The 20,412-nt window shown below is 49.1% G+C and overlaps 1 protein-coding gene across 3 annotated transcripts; it reads right to left on the reverse strand.

Annotated features, from left to right (window-relative positions):
- Positions 1-1,471: 1,471 nt before the first annotated feature.
- On the reverse strand, positions 1,472-20,301 carry TPMT (thiopurine S-methyltransferase). Of its 3 annotated transcripts, none has more exons than XM_056132414.1 (9): positions 20,245-20,301; positions 16,029-16,212; positions 13,327-13,419; positions 10,483-10,615; positions 9,485-9,537; positions 8,352-8,426; positions 4,592-4,677; positions 4,223-4,267; positions 1,472-1,922 (listed from the first exon to the last, which is right to left on the reverse strand). In XM_056132414.1, exons 2-9 carry the CDS (start codon positions 16,166-16,168, stop codon positions 1,810-1,812), a joined length of 738 nt encoding a protein of 245 aa, XP_055988389.1. In that variant the 5' UTR covers positions 16,169-16,212; positions 20,245-20,301; the 3' UTR covers positions 1,472-1,809. The 3 variants fall into 3 exon arrangements, with proteins under 3 accessions (XP_055988389.1, XP_055988391.1, XP_055988390.1); XM_056132416.1 differs by lacking the exon at positions 20,245-20,301 and adding an exon at positions 18,007-18,055; XM_056132415.1 differs by lacking the exon at positions 20,245-20,301 and adding an exon at positions 17,707-17,771.
- Between the last annotated feature and the right edge of the window lie 111 nt (positions 20,302-20,412).

The following is a 20,412-nucleotide window of genomic DNA, read 5'->3' on the forward strand; positions in this document are numbered from 1 at the left end:
TGGTAGGGATTGAACCCTGATCTCCCATGGGACTATGTCCCCAGCCCTGGAAAGCTAAGCATTTTTTTTTTGTGTGTGTGTGCTTTTTGGGTCACACCCAGCGATCCACAGGGGTTCCTCCTGGCTCTGCACTCAGGAATTACTCCTGGCAGTGCTCGGGGGACCATATGGGATGCTGGAATCGAACCCGGGTCAGCCGTGTGCAAGGCAAATGCCCTACCTGCTTTGCTATCTCTCCAGTTCCCTAAGCATTTTGCTTTCGTCTGGAGCCAATGTGTTTCTGAAATACAGAGTGTCATTGTTACGCCTTGATGAATGCGAGACATTTCGATGAATGAGAAATGCCAAACATCTAACGCTAACGTCAGTTTCCTGTACCAAGTCTTTCCTTCCCTTGAGTTTTCGTAAACTCCCTCTGCTTCCCTTTAATCCCCCTTTAGAAGGTCCTGGAAGGACACGTCCATCTTTCTCTGCTTGCACCTAGAAGGGGCTTGTCAGGGATCAAAGGGTTTGAGGGCTAGAACTTGTGGCCGGTACTGTGCACCACCATGGCAGAGCAGGGCGAAGGGGACTGTCACTGCAGAGGACAGAGAGAGCAGGCCAGGGCTAAGGGCTAAGGGTCTGGGGAGAGGGCTCGGAGTCCTGTCTGGGAGAGACATGGAGTCCGGAAGGATCCAGACTGAGTGCAGTGACAGTTACATATGCTCAGTGGTAAGGGGCAGTAAGGGGGCAAGACACGGAGAAGAACGACGTCACCCATGAGCAGCGTCACCCACGCAGAGGGCGTGTCACTGCTTAGCGAGGAGCGAACACAGCAGTGGGCAGGGAGGATGATGGGAACTGCAGCTCTATTCATGTATTTCGCTGATTCAGGGAAGCTGCACATGAGCAACCAGGATGTGGATATTCCCCACGAGCGAATCCACGCTGCACATGGGCAAAGCCACGGCAGTGAACGGGTCATTTCAGTGGCTTCTGTCCCCGTTGTTTTGTTACAGGGTTGGTGAGAAGAATTCAGGCTGGTGTGATTTAAACGATGCTACCTGAGGGCTGGAGCGATAGCACAGTGGTAGGGTGTTTGCCTTGCGTGCAGCCAGCCTGGCTAAGCCAGGTTCGATTCCTCCACCCCTCTCGGAGAGCCCGGCAAGCTACCGAGAGTATCTCCCCTGCACGGCAGAGCCTGGCAAGCTACCCGTGACGTACTCGATATGCCAAACACAGTAACAACAAGTCTCATGATGGAGACATTACTGGGCCCGCTCGAGCAAATCCATGAACAACAGGAGGACAGTGACAGTGACCTGAGGACCCGGCTTCTTTTCGGTTGTTTTGCTTGAAGTGGTTTGGTTTCCCAGGGCCTGATAATGACGCGAAGTGATAACTGATGGTTTTTTTTTTTTGGCGGCACTTTTGTATAATATTTTACAAGAAATAAAGTATATTAGTAAGAAGTAATAGAAAGTCAGCCGGAAATATTAAAGACAGCTTCTGTTTTTATTACTTTATTGGGGTTTGGGGCCATACCTGGCAGTGCCCAAAGGCTATTCATGGCTCTGTGCTCAGAAGTGACTCCTGGATGTGTTCAGGGGACCAGACAGGGTGATAGAGATGGAACCAGGCTTAGCGACATGCAAGGCAAGTACCTTACCTCCTGTACTAACTCCTGGGTCACCCTCTTTAATTTCTGTTTTAAACAAGCAGTGGAAACTATTTATATGATTTTTGAGCCTTGGCCAGCCGTGCGTGGGGGTGGTTCCGGCAGAGCTGAGGGCATCGTGAGAGAAGCCAAGTCCACCTGCAGGCGCGTGCTCACTTCCGCGTCAGTAAATATAACTGCTCCACGAGGGAGTCGATCCCCCAGCTCTTATGTCTGTCCTCCAAGGCATCGACTGTCTCCAGAGAGTGAATGCTACAGACTGAACCTGAAACAAGAGGCAAAGGCACCAGATTAAGGGGAACCCTACCATGGCATTACTGTAAACCACAGCATCTCAAATACAATGTTTAAAATGTTATTACATTTTATTTTTTTATGTAGGAGTACTGCGAGTTATTCAGCCACTTATTAGCTGATTGAACTGGGCATGAATTCCACCTTACTTTTTTCCCCCATTTTTTATAATTTTATTTATTGAATCACCATGAGAGCAGTTACAAGGCTTTTTGGTTTAAGTCTCGTTCATACAATGAAACACCCATCCCTTCACCAGTGCCCATTCTCCACCACCAAAAATCCCAGTATACCCCCATCCCACACCCTCCCCCTGCCTGTGGGGCAGATGATTTCCACATTACTCTCTCTCTACTTTGATCACATTCAATATTTTGACACCAGACCCACCATTATTATTTGGGATTTTACCCCCACACTCAGATCTGCTGAAAAGGCAACAGTAGACAATTTGTTTTCTACTGTTGGTTAAGAGTAACATATAATGTTGCGTGGCTGCAGTAGTGGCTGTGCAATTTTGAAATTCTGAAATTTTAAAACTTAAATCTGGAGGGATTTCTGTCAAAACCTGCTGGGTTCTGAGATTTGTTCCCGAGTCTCTGGGTTCATGGTCGTTAAGCAGCTTGATCAGGAGCCAGAAAGGCCGTTCGTGGGCGGCAACTTGGGGTCTTGTTGGGACGGGGAGGAAAGGGCTGGCTCCACCCCCATCCCGTGACGCCCCGCGTGTCTTGTCACTGTGGGCCCAAATCTGACTGTCCAGTGGCCTCTGGAGGATGGCGGCCACCGAAACGCCTAGGGGGAGCAGGCGGAGGGACAACACCCTTTCCTCCTTGGGGTGGCCTGGCGACAGTAACCTACTGCAGGTCCGGACCCATTTCTGCCAAAAGCCATTGGGTTTCGAGATTTGTTTCTTAGTCTCTGGGCCGTTAAGCAGTTTTATTAGAAACCAGAGAGGCCATGCCTCTAATTCTATAGCTGAGCCAGAGGTGGTTTGTGGGTGTGTCTTCCACATACCTAACTTTTGGCCATTTACTTTGTGGTAAACTTTGCCCCAAGTTTTTGGGGTCTGGCTAAAGGCACAGCAGCAATTCTGGGGTGTCTAGAAGTCTGAAGGTGTCATCAGGCTGCTGATGCACTTGCCTCACAAGTACAGACTGACCTGCTGGCGGCACCATACCCCCCGAATTTTAAAAATTTTAAATGCAACCAGTGGCTTTTCTAAAAACACACTAAGGGATTTTTTGTTTTGGGGCTACACCTGGCAGTGCTCAGGGGTTACTCCTGGCTCTGCACTCAGGAATTACTCCTAGTGGTACTTGGGGGACCACGTGGGATGCCGGAGATGGATCTGCTGGGTCAGCTGCAAAATGCCCTCCCCACTGTGCTATCTCTCTGGGCCCAGTCCTTTGTTTTATTTAATTTTTTTTTGTTTTTTTTTTTTTGCTTTTTGGGTCACACCTGGCGATGCACAGGGGTTACTCCTGGCTCTGCACTCAGGACTACTCCTGGGAGTGCTCAGGGGACCATATATGTGACGCTGGGAATTGAACCCGGGTCGGTCGTGGGCAAAGCAAACGCCCTACTCTCTGTGCGATCACTTCAATGCCCAGTCCTTTGTTTTAAAGAATAAAATTAATGTCAACAAAATGGTTTCTCATAAAGTAAGGGGGCAGACAGACAGTACCTAATGCTAACAAACACTTGGACTTTGACTACAGAACTGAGGTCCTAGGAACTTGGGGGAAGGGATGGGGGTAGGTGAGAGACAGAGGGTTAGAAGTGACAGGAGGACACGACAAAAAGTCTTGGGTGCATTGGTGTTGGTGCAGTGACTTCTGTATACCAACACCACTCAAGTTGATACTCTTAGAACTACATCACCTAAACTACAGTTACATGCCAGCTTCAGTCAGCTTAATCAGTGGCTGAGTAAGCAGCAGTATTGCAGCACTGTCTGTAGCACTGTCCTCCCGTTGTTCATGGATTTGCTCGAGCGGGCACCAGTTGCGTCTCCATTGGGAGACTTGTTGTTACTTGTGTTTGGCATATCGAATATGCCATGGAGAGCTTGCCAGGCTCTGCCGTGTGGGTGGAATACTCTCGGTAGCTTACCAGGCTCTCTGAGAGGGATGGAGGAATCAAACCCGGGTCAGCTGCGTGCAAGGCTAACGTCCTACCTGCTGCGCTATCGCTCCAGCCCAAGCAGCCGTACCCCTACATTTAAAAAATATAAAATAAAATAAAAAGTTGAAGCACACGTCCACGACTTACCAAACAATTTCCGGACTTCGGAATCTGGAACGTAAAACGGTGGGCCTGGGGGAGAGAGGTGCACGGGTGAAGGGTAGTTTTTCCAGGGGAGCAAGGCAGAGTGCAGGGACTCCGGCTCCACCCCCCGCACCCCTCGGTTGTGGTCCCCATAAGCTCTGACTCTGAGAGAAGCCAAGACTCAGAGCCGCTTCCCCAGGCAGACACCAACAGCACAGACACACTTGCTTTAGGCACAACAAAATCATGCCAATGGGTGGGGGCGAGGCAGGCGGGTGGCCGACTCTCCCCTCCCGGGAGAAAATAACACTCTTCATGCCAGAGAACTGCAACAGGAGTTGTGGCCACTGGAAGCGCAGAGCATCTCCTTACCTCCGTGTTTGGTTGGGTCGTAGGAAAGAACAGCCAAGAGGTACTGGAACCCCTTTCCCGTGAGGGACAGCATTAAATCCGCGTAGCTGCAAGGAGCAGGGGAGGCGAGGGTTACACTCCCCACCCAACCCCTAGAGGGACCAGGGGACAGCCATTTGCAAGTAAGTGGATGAACATAGAGAATATCATGCTAAATGAAATGAGTCAGAAAGAGAGGGACAGACATAGAATGACTGCACTCATTTGTGGAATATAAAGTAGCATACTATGAGACTGGGCTGGAGAGATAGCAGAGTGGGTAGGGCATTTGCCTTGCATGCGGCCAACCTGGATGACTCGAGTTCGATTCCTCTGCCCCTCGTGGAGAGCCTGGCAAGCTACTGAGAATATCTCACCCGCATGGCAAAGCCTGGCAAGCTACCCGTGATGTATTCTATATGCCAAGCACAGTAACAATAAGTCTCACAATGTTACTGAGCCCACTTGAGCAAATTGATGAACAATGGGAGGACAGTGACAGTGACAGTGACTTATGAGACTAACACCTAAGGACAGCTGAGATAAGGGCCAGGAGGATTACATCATGGTTAGAAAGCTGGCCTTGTGTGCTGGGGGAAAAGGTGGGTGGGATGGAGAAGGAACCACTAAGTAAATGATGGTTGGAGGGATCGCCCGGGATGGGAGATGTATGCTGAAAGTAGACCAAGGACCAAACATGATGACCTCTTAATATCTGTATTGCAAATTATAATACCCAAAATGAGAGAGTGAGAAAGTAGGAGGGAATGTGCCTGCCACAGAGGTAGGGAGTGGGGATGGGGTGGGGTAGCAGGTGGGATACTGAGAACAATGGTGATGGAAAATGTGCACTGGTGGAGGGATGGATGCTCGAGCATTAGGCACTGTTTGAAATGCAATCACGCAAGTCTGTAACTGCATCTCACGATGATTTAATAAAACTTCTTAAATAAACAAACAAACATAAAACAAGGTGTCCCGAGTCCCAGCACTGGAAGACCCCAGAGAGGTTCCTTCTAGCCTGCTGGGGTCTCCCACGGCACGGTGGCCTCGGATATAAATGTCCTGGATGGGGGACTGGCATTTGTGGTGGAGGTGCCAGAAACACTATGTGAGCTCCGCCCAGAGACGCTGTGTGAGTTCTGCCCAGAGATCAGCTGTGGTGCCTGGGAGGATGCAGGTGACTGAGTACCTGGAGGGGGTTGGGGCTGTGGCTCCCTGGAGAGCATCTGCAGTACACGCGTGAGCCTCTGGGTCTCATATCTGGCACCAAAGTGGGGGAGAAACAGTTCTAGGGGACTAGGATCTGCACAGGGTCTTAGGGAAGAACATTGTCTTTCCCCAGTTTAGCTGGAAAGAGCGAATGGACAGGCAGAACTGGAGAGTTAGAAGTCAGAATTCAGCTCAGTCTAAACTCTGAGTGCAATATTGTGGGAGCCTCACACCCAAGGATAGTAGAGATAAGGGCCAGGAGGATGGCTCCATGGCTTGGAAGCCGGCCTCATATGCTGGGGGAAAAGGCAGCTGGGACAGAGAAGGGACCACTAAGTGAATGATGCTTGGAGGGCTTGCTCGGGATGTGTGATGCGTGCTGAAAGTAGACTATAGACCAAACACGATAGCCACTTAATACCTGTATTGCAAACCTTAACACCCAAAAGGAGAGAGAGAGTAAAAGGGAATTTGCCTGCCACAGAGGTGGGGCGGGGGGTGGGGGGGATGATGGGGTGAGGGGATGGGATACTGGGAACATTGGTGGTAGAGAATGTATACTGGTGGAGGGAGGGGTACTCAATCATTGTATGACTGAAATGTAATCACGAAAGTTTGTGAGTCTGTAACTGTATCTCACGGTGATTCATTAAAAAAATTAAAAACAACAACTCTGAGTGCAGGTGCCAAGGTGAGCAGGGTCAGTGCATCTTGATGGCTGGTTCAGGGTGATGATGAGTCTCTCCGGTGGCCTATCAGAGGGCAGGCTGGGGTGGGGGCCGGCTGTGGCCACAGGCGGGCCTATCTGAGCTGTGGTCATTCTGGAGCCAAGACCGCAGGCCTCCTAAGTGTCTCAACTCCCACTTGGACCCCCACTGCCTGGGTTTTGAGCCCTACCCAGCAGTGCTCAGAGCTGACTCCTGGCTCTGTGCTCAGAGATGACTCAGGGGAGGTTTTCTGCAGGCACAGCATGACGTGGCCCACTGCACGCCCCGTCTCTCTCTCTCTCTCTCTAGTCAATAAATGAACACTTTATTTCACTAATGTGCATTCTAAGCTTTTATTTTTGGCACATATCTGGTCTGCCTTCAGAGGTAAGTACTTCAATTTTCCGTGTTACATCCAAGTCAGTACGTGGTACTATCTGAGTTGCAAAGTACCAAGGGGTCAGTCACATCTTATTCATTTTACTCCTGATGCTACTTCATTTTTGAGCTCTGAATACAGTAAGAGTTTTCAAACTTAGCATACGTCGAGCCAAAAGAGAACAGCACTCAAGGTGATTTGGGGGAATAGTACAATAGGACGGGCGCCTGCTTTGCACCCCATATGGCAACACGAGCCCACCAGGAAGGACCCCTTAATGTAGAGTCGGGAGTAAGCTCTGAGCATCGCTGGGTGTGGTCCCCAAAACAAAAAACACAATTTAAATTAAAGGAAGGTTCGGGGAAATCTCCAGGCTCTCACAGAGTCAGGAATGGGCAACCTTCCCCCATCTCCCTGTTCTTCCGGGAGCCTGGCAGTCACGCCCACAAAGTGCCTCTGGGCATCATATAAGCTCATTAATGACCATGACGCTGAGAACCACAAATAAATCTTGGAAGAGAACAACAAGCTTCAGAGATACCTCCAGACCCCAAAGTCACCATCCAGTTAAAAATTAACTCCAGCTATATATCACTCTATATAAAATTTTAGAATTTGGGGTTGTAGCAATAGCACAGCAGGTAGGGCATTTGCCTTGCACGCAGCCGACCCGGATTTGATTCCCAGCATCCCATATGGTCCCCTGAGCACCGCCAGGGGTAATTCCTGAGTGCAGAGCCAGGAGGAACCCCTGAGCATCGCAGGTAAGGCGTTTGCCTTGCACGCAGCCGATCTGGGTTCGATTCCCAGTATCCCATATTGCCAGGAGTGATTCCTGAGTGTAGAGTCAGGAGGAACCCCTGTGCATTGCTGGGCGTGACCCAAAAAGCTAAAAAACTAAATAAACAAATAAAACAAAATTTAAGAATTCCTGGAGTGGATGCAGCTGTGCGATATCTCCTACTCTACCCCACTAGATGTACCAAGAATACAAGGGCTTAATGTCTCCGGGGTGGGATACAACCTTCACACACTTATCTCGAGCCGGCCCAGTAAACTCTCCAATTGTGAGACTTGTTACTGTGTTTGGCATATTGAATCCGTCAGGGGTAGCTTGCCAGGCTTTGCTGTGCGGGCGAGATACTCTCAGTAGCTTGCCAGGCTCTCCGAGAGGGGCGGAGGAATCGAACCCTGGTCAGCCCAGTCGGCCACGTGCAAGGCAAATGTCCTACCTACTGTGCTATAGTAATACAAAATAAATTATTTAGGATCTGCCTTTGGGACAGGTTTGGGTGGTGGTGGGGCAATCCGAAATAATGGTGGTGGTATTGGTGTCGGAATATTGAAAGTAATAAATGATGGTGTACAACAACAACAAAAAAAGATGGTTCAGGGGCGTGGGGGTGGGAGGGAAGACCATCATGGAAGAAACCAAATGACAAACCGCTTCCGATCTCCAGGATTGATGGCGACCAAGGCTCCTCTATCCCAGATCCGGTCAAACTTGCCCACGGGGGCTCTGGGGAGAGAAAAAAAATGGGAGGAAACGCAACAGTGAGTGTAAGAATAAAAGCAAGCCTTTATCAAGAAGCGCCGTCTTTTCCGGGCACAGGCTGGTCCTTCACCGGCCTTCAAGGGCTGGGGGGCGGGGGGGGGGGGGGGGTGGTGCGCGTCTGTGAGTCCGCAGCAGTGCAGAGGTGGAGGGAGGAGGCTCGCAGTCGCAAGGGTCAGCCGCCTTCTGCCGAGACTTGACAGCACAGAAGAAGAACGAACGCGAGCTTGGGACGCTGCACTCCCGGCCCTTGACAGGTCTCGCGGTCTTACGGAGGAGAAAGCTCAGCTGTCCAGTGCCAAGAAATAGCTTCCTTTACCAAGGCGGTGGGAAAAGAGGAACATGTGTGCGCAGACACACGCCACACACAGACACACACCCCACATGCCCCCTCCTCCTTCGCCCCTCCCCCCTTCCTTCACCTGCCCCACCTGGATAGCTCACCTACCCCTGTCCTGAGAAATTCTTTTACCAAGGTGGGTGGAACGAGCAAAAGGCGTGTGCGCACAGAAATGCGCAGACAGACGGACTGATGAAGGACAGACACGGACACACGGACACACGGACACACACCACTCCCCCTTCCTTCACCTGCCTAGTCTGGAAGGTTTACACACACACACACACACACACACACACACACACACCACTCCCCTTCCTTGATCTGCCTAGTCTGGAAGGTTTACACACACACACACACACACACACACACACACACACACATACACCCCACACCCCACTTCACCTGCCTACTCTGGAAGGTTTGAACACACACACACACACACACACACACACACATACTCTCTCTCTTTCCCCCGCCCCCCTTCCTTCACCTGCCCCGTCTGGAAGCTTTCCAAGGACCAAGGTGCAGCCTTGGTAGGTTGGAAAGAAAATCACTGCACAACAGACATTGAAACGCAGCGCCTTGTGGGGTTGCTGCCGTGAACGGTTGCCCTCCCCTCCCCCAAAGCCCTTTCAGGCCGAGACACGCTCAGAGACACGCTCAGCAGGGCGTTCTGTCCTACCTGGGCAGATCAAAAAGGTTGCAGCAGTACAGCGAAATGTTCCCTGAAGAACTCTGCCAGGCAAAGCCAAGAGAAAAACATCCCATTACTTTCAGGAGACACAGACGGGGAATAACAGAGGCTACAAAAGCAAAACAGAGGCTGTAGAGACACGACGTGCAATTAAACAGGCAGCCTTGAGTTAGTGAGCATTAGTCACCCCTTATGTGGATTCTTTTTTTCTTTTTAAGTCACACCCATGCTCAGAGGTTATTCCTGGCTCCCAACTCAGGAATTACTCCTGGTGGTGCTGGGGGAACCATGTGGGATGCCAGGGATCAAACTTAGGTCAGCCGCGTGCAAGGCAAACGCCCTCCCCCGCTGGACTATGCTCCAACCCCATTACATGCATTTCTTCTCCTCGGTGGGTTTCCTGAAAATCAGAGGGAGAGGGTGACCCCACAGACCAGCCAGCTCGTGTTGGCTTCAGAGCTTATTAGATTTTTTTATTGTGTAAGCTTGAGCACGGTCCTGACTTAGAACAACCTGCTCCCTTTTCTCTCTTTATCCTTTCGGTCATACCCAGCGGTGCTCAGGGATGAGTCCTGGCTCTGTGCCCGGGGACCACTCCTGCCGCATGCCAGACCAAATGCCCGTCACTGTATTATCCCTCTCCTTCTGTCCCCTTCTCTCTCTCACCCACTAACCAACATTTCTTCCCTGGCCATCCTGTCGACAGGAGGCTGTGCCAGGCTCTGGGCCAGAGGCTTCCTGGGCAGGGGCTGGAGTTAAACATCTCCAGTGCAAATGTGGCACTGCAGACAGATCTTCTGCCACAGAGGAAGCACTGTCCTCCCATTGTTCATCGATTTACTCGAGCGGGCATCAGTAATGTCTCCATTGTGAGACTTGTTACTGTGTCTGGCATATTGGATACGTCACGGGGAGCTTGCCAGGCTTAGCCGTGCGGGGCTTTTGTGTAGGAATGAAAATAGTGATTTACCCCCAACCCAACAAACCTTAAATACTTTAGCTCCAGGAATTTCCCCAACGGGCTCTTCCGAGTAAGAAATATTTTGTTCTGTAAAAAACTCCTGTATTGCAAGTTCACTGATTTCCACCCCAACTACGTAGTGTCCTCGGTCTGCAAACCTGCACAAGAACAGATATTCACACTTCTATGTATATATATTTTTTTCTTTTTGGGTCAGACCTGGCAATGCACAGGAGTTATTCCTGGCTCATGCATTCAGAAATTACTCCTGGCGGTGCTCAGGAGACCATATGGGATGCTGGGAAACGAACCCGGGTCGGCCGCGTGCAAGGCAAATGCCCTATCTGCTGTGCTATCGCTCCAGCTCCGTTTTTTTTTTTTTTTGACTTAAAAAAAATTAAACTTTCGGGCAAATTTTTTTTTTATGTTTAATTAAAAAAAATTTTAAAAGAATTTATTAAAAAAAATTTAAGCAGTGCTCAAGGGTTGCTCCTGAAGGTCCTTGGTGGCAGATGGGGGGGTGGGGTAGGTGTCAGGATAACATGTGATGCTGGGGACTGAAGCCAGGCTTTCTGCCTGCCTCATAGGTGCTCCAGGCCACCGAGCTCTCTCTTCAAACTTAACATCTGAATTTTCATTTCCGACTCAGCAATCGAATATGTCCCAACGAACATGCATCTCCCTTCACTTTAGGGGATTTCCATGATTCAACTTCACAGAGCTTCTTGGCATGTACAGGCACTGGATCTCTATGTTTTCAAACTTCACCTTCTGTGCGCTTCTAGAAAACCGATCTCTGTGACCTTTGCGGTGGGGCGGGAAATATAAAAACCTTAGAAAATGATACCTCAATCTGCCAGCTAACTACAAATGGATGCAATCACAAACGTTTCAAATGTAAAAGCACATAAAGCATGAGAAGTGCTTCTGAGTTTCCCTCCATCAGCTCTGAAACTTCCTGGGACTAGACATACCTGCCACAAAGCTGCCACTAGCCACATTGGCCACGGAGACCTAGGACTAAGTTTGCTTTAGTTTTACAGTGTCAGATGAACTCACTTGGGCACTTTACCACTGAGCTGTGGTAGTCATCCCACTCCTTAATTTACATGTAGATAATCACAGCTATAAACAGTGCCTTGCCAGCACCTCTGGCTCTAGAAACTATAGAACGCATTTCTATAATTTTCTTATAGTTTACTCCCAATGAGCCCCTTAATACCATATGCAAAATGACTTAGGATTTCTCTGTTCAGCTTTGCAGATTTCAGATATGGCACAAAGGGATAGTGGTTTTTTTTTTGTTTTTTGTTTTTTTTTTGGGGGTCACACCTGGCGATGTTCAGAGGTTACTCTTGGCTCTGCACTCAGGAATTACCCCTGGCAGTGCTCAGGGGACCATATGGGATGCTGGGAATCAAACCTGGGTTGGTCATGTGCAAGGCCAATGCCCTACCCGCTGTACTGTTGCTCTGGCCCCAAGGGCTGGTGGTTTTGCATGCGGGAGACCCTTGGTTTAATCCCTGGCACTGCACTGTCCCTGTGGGCACCGTTAGAGCCACATTACCAGCAGAGTCGGAAGTACCTCACAGCACCTCTGCACGTGGCCCAGAAACAGGTGGATAAAAAAATGCAAAGTATTTTAATCAGGTAATTTATGTGCGATTACTGGGGGTGGAGAGATAGTACAGTGAGTAGGGCACTTCCCTTGCATGTGGCCAACCCGGGTTTGATCCCTGGCACTACATACAATCTCCTGAGCACTGCCAGGAGCGATCCCTGAACACACACATGAAGAAATCCCTGAGCACAGTTTGGCATGCCCATTCCCCCCAAAAATTCAAAACAAACAACAACAACAGTGTATAAATAGAACTTGAATGTGGAAATGACAAATATTGATAAAAAATTTAGAAAAATTATAAATTATAAGAAAATTTAAATTTAAATTATAACTTTTTAAAAACTGTGATGAAATAGCCATTTAAATGTGATAGTGGAATATCTGGGTTCAAAATCATTTGTAGTAAGAAAACAAAATTCTAAAACGAAGCTACTATAATTGCACATATCTTACCCCAACCCTTTGCTGGGTATGGCCCCCAAACCCAAACATTTCCCCCACCAAAGAAATCTGGTATATAAGGACTCCATTACACATCTGTTGTGCTGTCATAGAATTTGGGGAGACTGTCCCCAGTAATAAATGATTACTTTAAAAACAAATACTAGGGCCAGTAACGTCTCCATTGGAGACTTTGTTGTTACTGTGTCTGGCATATCGAATACTCTCGGTAGCTTGCCGGGCTCTCCGAGAGGGGTGGAGGAATCGAACTCGGGTCGGCCATGTTGGCCGCTTGTAAGGCGAACGCCCTACCCGCTGGCCTTTACTAGGGCCAGAGCAGGTAGGGCATTTACCTTGCATGCAGCTGACCCTGGTTGGGTCCCCAACACCCCATATAGTCCCTTGGGCATCACCAGGAGTGATCCCTGAGCACTACCCATAAACAACCCCCTGCTCCCCACAAAAATCCCAAAACCCAAACACCATCTCTTGTTTTTTTTTTTTTTTCCATTTTGCTTTTTGGGTCACTCCTGGCAATGCACAGGGGTTACTCCTGGCTCTTCACTCAGGAATCACTCCTGGCGGTGCTCAGGGGACCATATGGGATGCTGGGAATCGAACCCAGGTCGGCCATGGGCAAGGCAAACGCCCTACCTGCTGTGCTATCTCTCCAGCCCGTTTTTTTTTTTTAAAAACATTTCCAGATAACAGAATTTTAAAACTTTCATCTAGTTAAATATTCACCCAAATTATTGATCATCAAAGACAAGAAGGCATATGAACTGAGTGTTCATCTGCTCCTACCATTTCATTTCCACTGCTTTCCCACAAAGAGGAAAAAATACTCTCAGTCCAGTCTCTCCTTTAAGAAAAGTATCCAGATGCTTCTTTAATAACCTGGGGAGAAAAAAAGAATGTTATTCTTTTCTTTTTTTTTCTTTTTTTGCTTTTTGGGTCACACCCGGTGAGGTACAAGGGTTACTCCTGGTTTTTGCACTCAGGAATTACTCCTGGTGGTGCTCGGGGGACCATATGGGATGCTGGGAATTGAACCCGGGTTGGCTGCGTGCAAGGCAAACACCTTACCCGCTGTACTATCGCTCCAGCCCCAAGAAAGTTGTTCTTTTAATTAGCACAGCAGACAGGACAACAATTTTCTGATGCCAAGTACTCTTTTTCCTCATAGATTCTCTAGCATAGTATTCTGACAAATTTATGAAATAAGTATTAATCACAATCTTCGGGTACACACAGAGAAACTGGAAGGTTAAGTAACATGCTTAGTCTTAGTCACATAACCAATATCTCAACTAACTTAAACCTGGGCTCTGTGATTAGCACTGTATTCCCAGTGTTCACTGATTTGCTCGAGCGGGCACCAGTAACGTCTCTATTGTGCGACTTGTTGTTACTGTTTTTGGCATATTGAATATGCCACAGGGAGCTTGCCAGGCTCTGCCGTGCGGGCGGGATACTCTTGGTAACTTGCTGGGTTCTCTGAGAGGGATGCAGGAATCGAAGCCGGGTCAGCTGCATGCAAGGCAAACGCCCTACTCCCTGTGCTATCTCTGTGACTAGAATTTAGAAATTAGTTTTTATTGGGCCAGGGGTGTGTGTGAGTGGAGAGATAGTACAGAAGTAAGGAGCTTGCCTTGCATGTAGTTAAGCCAGGTTTGATCGCTACCATCCCAAACTGTCCCCTGAGCCACCATGAGTGAAGCCTGCACATAGAGCCAGGAGGAAGTTGTGAGCACTGTCTGGTGTCGCTCAACAATCAAAAAATAAAAATCAGATTGTTTTTAGTCAGTGGGTATGTTGGAACTGTATTAATTTCTTGTGTGTGAGTGTGTGTGTGTGAATGTGTGTGTTCACTCACAATGACAACATTCACTTTGTCAATAAGATCTCCAAACAAGTGGCCAGGTTTTAGAAGTAGCTCTGAAAAGTTTAGTTCTTTGTGGGGAGCAGGGAGGGGAGGAAGGGGTCAGACCTAGTGGTGGTCAGGGGCTATTCCTAAATCTGTGCTCAGGGGTGACCTCCGGTAGTGCTTGCAGGGGATTCAAATCAGGGTTGGCTGGGGTCCAGATAAATGCCTCTGTCCTGTACTCTGCCCCCAAAGTTTAGTTTTTCTAGAGAATTCCCTGTGGAGAGATGGGGCTCTTCTGAGATCATCACAAGACGGAGATACCATGCAAAGGTCCTGGGGTGAAGTTCAACTACCACTCACTGTGCAAATGTGGTAACGATAGTAACAGGGGAAGCCAGAATGGGACACCTCTGTCACATTACTGTGTCATAGTCACTGAATCACTGTCATCCTGTTGATCGTTGAATTATTAGAACAGAGCCAGTAACATTGCTATTCCTCCCAGCCCTGAGATTTTAGCAGCCTCTCCTTACTCGTCTTTTCCAATGATTGGAAGCTCTTTCAGGGTCAGGGGAATGAGACCTGTTGTTGCTACTGCATTTGGCATATCGAATACACCACGGGGAGCTTGCCAGGCTCTGCCCGTGCAGACTGGGATATTCTCAACAGCTTGCCGGGCTCTCTGAGAGGCATATATTTATATATTTCTCTCTATGATTTGTTGCCTACTGTCTGAACCCCATCAGATATGGTGCAGTAATTGTGGAAAATGGGTAGGAAGTGTCTTATAATGTGTCGTGAGGCCGCAAAGCGGCCGTGCAGTCTGGAAAGCGGCCTGGAGTGTGGTGGTGGTTGGGGAGTGGAGGTCGGCTGCCGGCGGCTGGTTCCCTTGGAATAGTCACATCAAGAAGTTTTCCACTCTGAGCATCTCTCTGCTTACTGATCACTCCCCTACACTTCTTAGAGAACACTTTCATGTTGGAACATGTGATTGGGGTGCAAAGTCGGAACGGCGATTCCCACCGTGAAGAGGGGTGAACAAAAATGTGGCATGAATGTTTGCCAGGTCTTTGAAATTTATGAGCAAGACACACGTGCCCGAAGGGTTTTACGGAGACACTCCGTGCGCTGAAGAAGCTACAGATGGGAAGAAGCCACTGCTGAGACTTCCCAGGGAAGCAGGACACTGCGGGGTGAGAGTGCCATCCCTGCCCTCTGATGCCAGAGAGGCTAAAAGGGGCAGGACTGAAAACATTCCTCTTAAAGCTAGATTACTGTTCTAGTTCCAAAGTCAGTTTCTAGGAGCTGGGGCAATAGTGGGTAGGGCATTTACCTTGCCCACAACCGACCTCAATTCGATTCTTGGTCCCCCATATGGTCCCCAGACCACTACCAGGAGTGACGCCTTGGTGCAGCCAGGAGTAAGCCCTGAGCAATGCCGAGTGTGGCCCCCAGAGAAAACAACACTTAGTTTCTGATAGAGCATTTCTGTTACAGACCAAAGGTGTCACACGGCACCCTCAACCTCCACCAGAAGTGATGCTTGAGTGCAGAGCCAGAAGTGAGCCCTGAGCATCGCCAAGTGTGGCCCCCAAAGAAAACAAAACACAGTTTCTGTTATAGAGCGAAGTTGTCTTACTGATGTCCTTGTTCTTGATGAAATCCGATTTTGCGCGTCACCCACTTTTCTTGCCATTCTTCCAGAGTCAGCACTCGGTCTTTCTGCACGTCTATGGTGGGGTACTCTTTGACATCATGGACTGTTCTTGCATCATCCATCGCTTTACAGTCACCCTTTGCCTCACAACCAATTTTGCAAAGACCTGAAAAGAAAATGTTCATTGTTGTTATTTGAAGACACTGCAATAGTTCTGGGGAATGAAACAAAAGCCCACTATCCGTGGCTGTATGGTGTTCCAAATAGTCTTTCAGGCATTGGGGAATGGCTTGGAGGGCCAGGTACATGCTTTGCCCATAGGAGTTCTACGCTCAAATTTGATTCTGAGTCCTGGTCAGAGAAATTGCCCCTTCTCTCTGCCTCCCTGCAAAAAAGGAAAAAAAAATCGCTTGGGGCCAGCGTGACAGGACAGCAGGAAATATACTTGCCTTGCAAGCAGTCATTGCAGGTTGGATTCCCAGCACCACTAAAAATCACCCGAGTCCCATCAGGAGTGTTTCCTGAGCACAGAGTCAGGAGTAAGTCCTGAGCACTACTAGAGAGTAGCCTCCAAACCAAACCACATCAAACCAAAGTGTGGGAGAGCCCATTAATTGGTTTCAGGGGGCTGGGCGAGGGAGCTGGGAGATTGAGCAATTTTTTTTTTTTTTGCTTTTTGGGTCACACCCAGCGATGCACAGGGGTTATTCCTGGCTCTGCACTCAGGAATCACCCCTGGCGGCGCTCAGGGGACCATATGGGATGCTGGGAATCGAACCCGGGTCTGCCACGTGCAAGGCAAACGCCCTACCCGCTGTGCTATTGCTCCAGCCCCAGATTTAGCAAATTACATGCTGCCCTTCCTCCTCCCAGTATTCCTCATTCTTGGCCTCTGGAGTTCTCTCCTGCAAACAGGATGGCTCATGGACTTTAAGCATTGCTAGTTTAAAATGTAACTTTCTCTTTTGGGAGGTGGCCCACAGCCAGAGTGCTTAAGGGCCACTTCTAGCTTGGAGCTCAGGGATCACCCTGAGTGCTTGGTGCTCAGAGGAGCTTATGGGTCGCTGAGGATAGAACTGGGTCTACCTGAGGATAGAACTGGGTCTACCACACGGCAAGGCAGATGCCTTATCCCTGGTACTATCTCTCCCACCCGGAAACTTCCCTTTCTTCATTTGGCCTATAGTTCTTCGCGTCCACGTGTTTTCTGGATTTCTGCACTTTATTGCTTTTGTCTCCTTTTTTTGACCTCCTTCTGTTAGTACCTTATGACTTAAAAACACACTGTGCGCAGGGCAGGGAAGATGGCCCAAACAACTAGTACGTACTCTGGAAGCAGGGAGCCTGGTTCCTTCCCCAGCAGCATAAGACCCCGTGAGCACCCCCAGGGGCGGTTCCCCTGAGCACCATTGGGGATGACCAAAAAAAAAAAAAAGAAAGTAGCACTGCACTGTCCTCCCATTGTTCATTGATTTGCTTGAGAGGGCACCAGTGATGTCTCCATTATGAGACTTGTTTTTGTGTTTGGCATATTGAATTCATGGGGAGCTTGCCACAGGCTTTGCCATGCGGGCGAGGTACTCTTGGTAGCTTGCCGGGCTCTCTGAGAGGGGTGGAAGAATCGAATCTGGGTCAACCGCATGCAAAGCAAACACCCTACCTGTTTTCCTTTTGCTGGGATTTCAGGAGATTATAAGCAGATGCTTGGGTTCAAGATCCGACCTCTGGTCCCCAGGTTCCTATTTTGAAACTCTTTCTTACTGTTGTTGCTGTTTGGTTTGTGGACTGCACCGGGTAGGATTCGGGGCTGTTCGAGGCAGGGCTGGGGATCCAAACCTGGACTTCCCTCGTGCAAAGTTCTGTGCTCAGTCCACACAGCTAACTCTCCAAGCCCACTGCCTGTTTTGTGACTTGGCAAACTCACTCCTTGAATTCACAAAGAAGGGTTGCGTACACATACCTGCAAACCTATCACGATCACGATCATCCTGTTGTCTGTCGATTGCCTCGAGCAGGCACCAGTAACATCTCCTTCCTAGCCCTGAGATTTTAAAAGAGCATTATTCAGTGCTCTTTCAGGGTTAGGAGAATGAGATCCATCATTGATATTGGTATTTGGCATATTAAGTACGACATGGGAAGTTTGCCAGGCTCTGCCGTGCGGGCAGGATACTTTCGGTAGCCTGCTGGGTTCTCCAAAGTAAGAACGAGATAATAAGCTTCCGGGAGCTGGGTTTTATAGTCTCTGGGTCTTGGCCGTTGATGGGACCACCTGGCGGCGGCGGCAGCTGGTGGGTGTGACGCCTACCTACTGGAAGATGGGGGATCTGGGTGGGGAAGGCCCAGTCCCGATCTGAGCAGGCTTGGAGATCTCAGCCCTGGGACCTGCATGCCTGGGTTCCTCTGCCAGTTCTTTCATGCATGAGGCTTGTCCAGACATGTGAAGAGTGGTCTCAGCATGGCTATGGCCAGTTCTGGAGGTCTTCAGCTGCTGGGGCTCTGCTCGGGGCGGGGAGGGAAACTCAACCCGCCCCCCTCCAAGGGGCCCTGGTGAGGACAGCCAGGCACAGGGGCAAGAGACTCTGCAAACCTATCTCAAGATAAAATGGGGCTGGAGCGATAGCCCAGCCGGTAGGGTGTTTGCCTTGCACGCGGACGACTGGGTTCAATCCCTGGCATCCCATATGGTTCCCGGAGCACCACCAGGAGAAATTCCTGAGTGCAGAGTCAGGAGTCATTGCTGGGTGTGACCTAGAAAATTGCCTCCCCCCCCCATAGGAGGAGATGTATATCTTTTCAATGTTGATGCTGCTCAATTAAAGACAAAGTAAGGACATCAAAATTCTCATTTCTCTTCGAATCATTCATAGAACTCCTTTAGTTTGGATAATAGGGACATGCTACGATTGATAAGTCCAATTAAATGATTTATTCAAGAGAATGGGAAATATTGCAGAAAAGTTGGAAAAGTTCTGTCCTTTCTCTCAAATGTAGGGTTTGGTGTTTAGGGCTTAAGAAGATACTTTCCTTCAAGATGGAAAACAATTTCACTTCTCAGCCAGTATCTGCAAATCCATGATTTTGTTCAGAGAAGACTCACAGAGTTTTCTAAGAAATCTGGAGAAAGTATCTGATTTTATCGGGTATCAAATGCAAATGAGTCACAACTCTCCTATCTGCATCTTTAGCCGGAAACTCTGGAACTTGGGCTGCGGCCTGTATAAAATTGTTCTTTTCTTGAAGCAAGAGGGAAGCAGGGTTTTATAAAAGATCTAGGACAATCTGGAATTGCACAACTTGATCCTTTCACACAAATCGACAGTGGAAGCACATCACGAATAGAACTGAGATCACTTCTTAGTCCATGATTTTAGTCCACAGCTTTTCTTTATAAAATCAGGTCAAGGAAGGAATGATTTTTTTCACAATTCCTCCCCAAAATACAAAAAAAAAAAAAAAAGTAGGATTGTGCTAAGAGTCAGTCCTCTCTTTGGGTGACTCACAAATCTGGTTTCTTCCACCATTTTAAGATGATAAAAAAAAAGTTTCTGATTTATCTTAGCTTTTTTTTGTCAAACTGAAGAATAACTTTCCTAAAATTTTAAAAGCACGCGATTTTTTGCACATAGAATGTGCATGGAACTCCATACATATGCAAGGAACCACAAGGCAGCAAGATGGTGACTATTCACAGCACTGGAGCTTACATCCTCCAAGTCTGCTCCCAAACCCCTACCCCAAAGCATCATCACCCACTATTCCTGCAAGAGCTCCTCTTCTTGGCTAGGTTTTTAGGTGCTCAGGCGCTACCCTCTTTGTCTGGGGGGGGGGGGGTCGTTTCTGGCGGTGGTCACTAAGCAATGCTGGAGAGAGAACCTGGGGCTTTCACACGCCAAGCAAGAGCTCCAGCCCTTTGAATTATGCTCCTAGCCCCAACTTCCCTTTCTCCGGGCTGGCAGCAGCACTTGTCGAAAGTAGGGTAGGAAGCACGGAGTCTTTTCAGTAAAATAACGAATCCACCGCCAGGCTCTGGCGTCCTTTAAAAAAACCAGGGACACAACCGAGAGGGCAGTCGGCGCCCGCCCTCATTATTTACAGAGCGCAGAGCGCGTGAGGCTGGCCATTCCAGAATCCTAGCACGGGCAGCCACCGAGCCAAAGGTTCCACCTCTCGCCACCCCCCATCTCTGCAGCCTCACCTCGTGCAGCGCCCGATACCTGCCCGGGGTTCCGCCGGCGCGAGGCTTCCCGGTCCGTGGGGCACAGACCACGTGTCCTCGCCACCTCCCCGCCCCGCCCCGCGCCACGCCCCCAGCCACGCCCAATCACCGCCGGGCACACCCAGGCCACGCCCAATCACCGCTTAG

The sequence above is a fragment of the Sorex fumeus genome, unplaced genomic scaffold (genome assembly GCF_029834395.1).
Source record: "Sorex fumeus unplaced genomic scaffold, SorFum_2.1 ptg000094l, whole genome shotgun sequence".
Lineage (NCBI taxonomy): Eukaryota > Metazoa > Chordata > Mammalia > Eulipotyphla > Soricidae > Sorex > Sorex fumeus.

Bases quoted from the DNA above. Each gene is read 5' to 3' on its own strand.
- TPMT (XM_056132414.1), bottom strand. From the start codon at position 16,168: ATGGATGATGCAAGAACAGTCCATGATGTCAAAGAGTACCCCACCATA. The intron at 9,538-10,482 runs GTTTGTTGGGTT...TTTGCCTGGCAG, and splicing joins CTGGAGCTAAAGTATTTAAG to AGTTCTTCAGGGAACATTTC. The intron at 4,268-4,591 runs GTAAGGAGATGC...TCTCTCCCCCAG, and splicing joins CGACCCAACCAAACACGGAG to GCCCACCGTTTTACGTTCCA.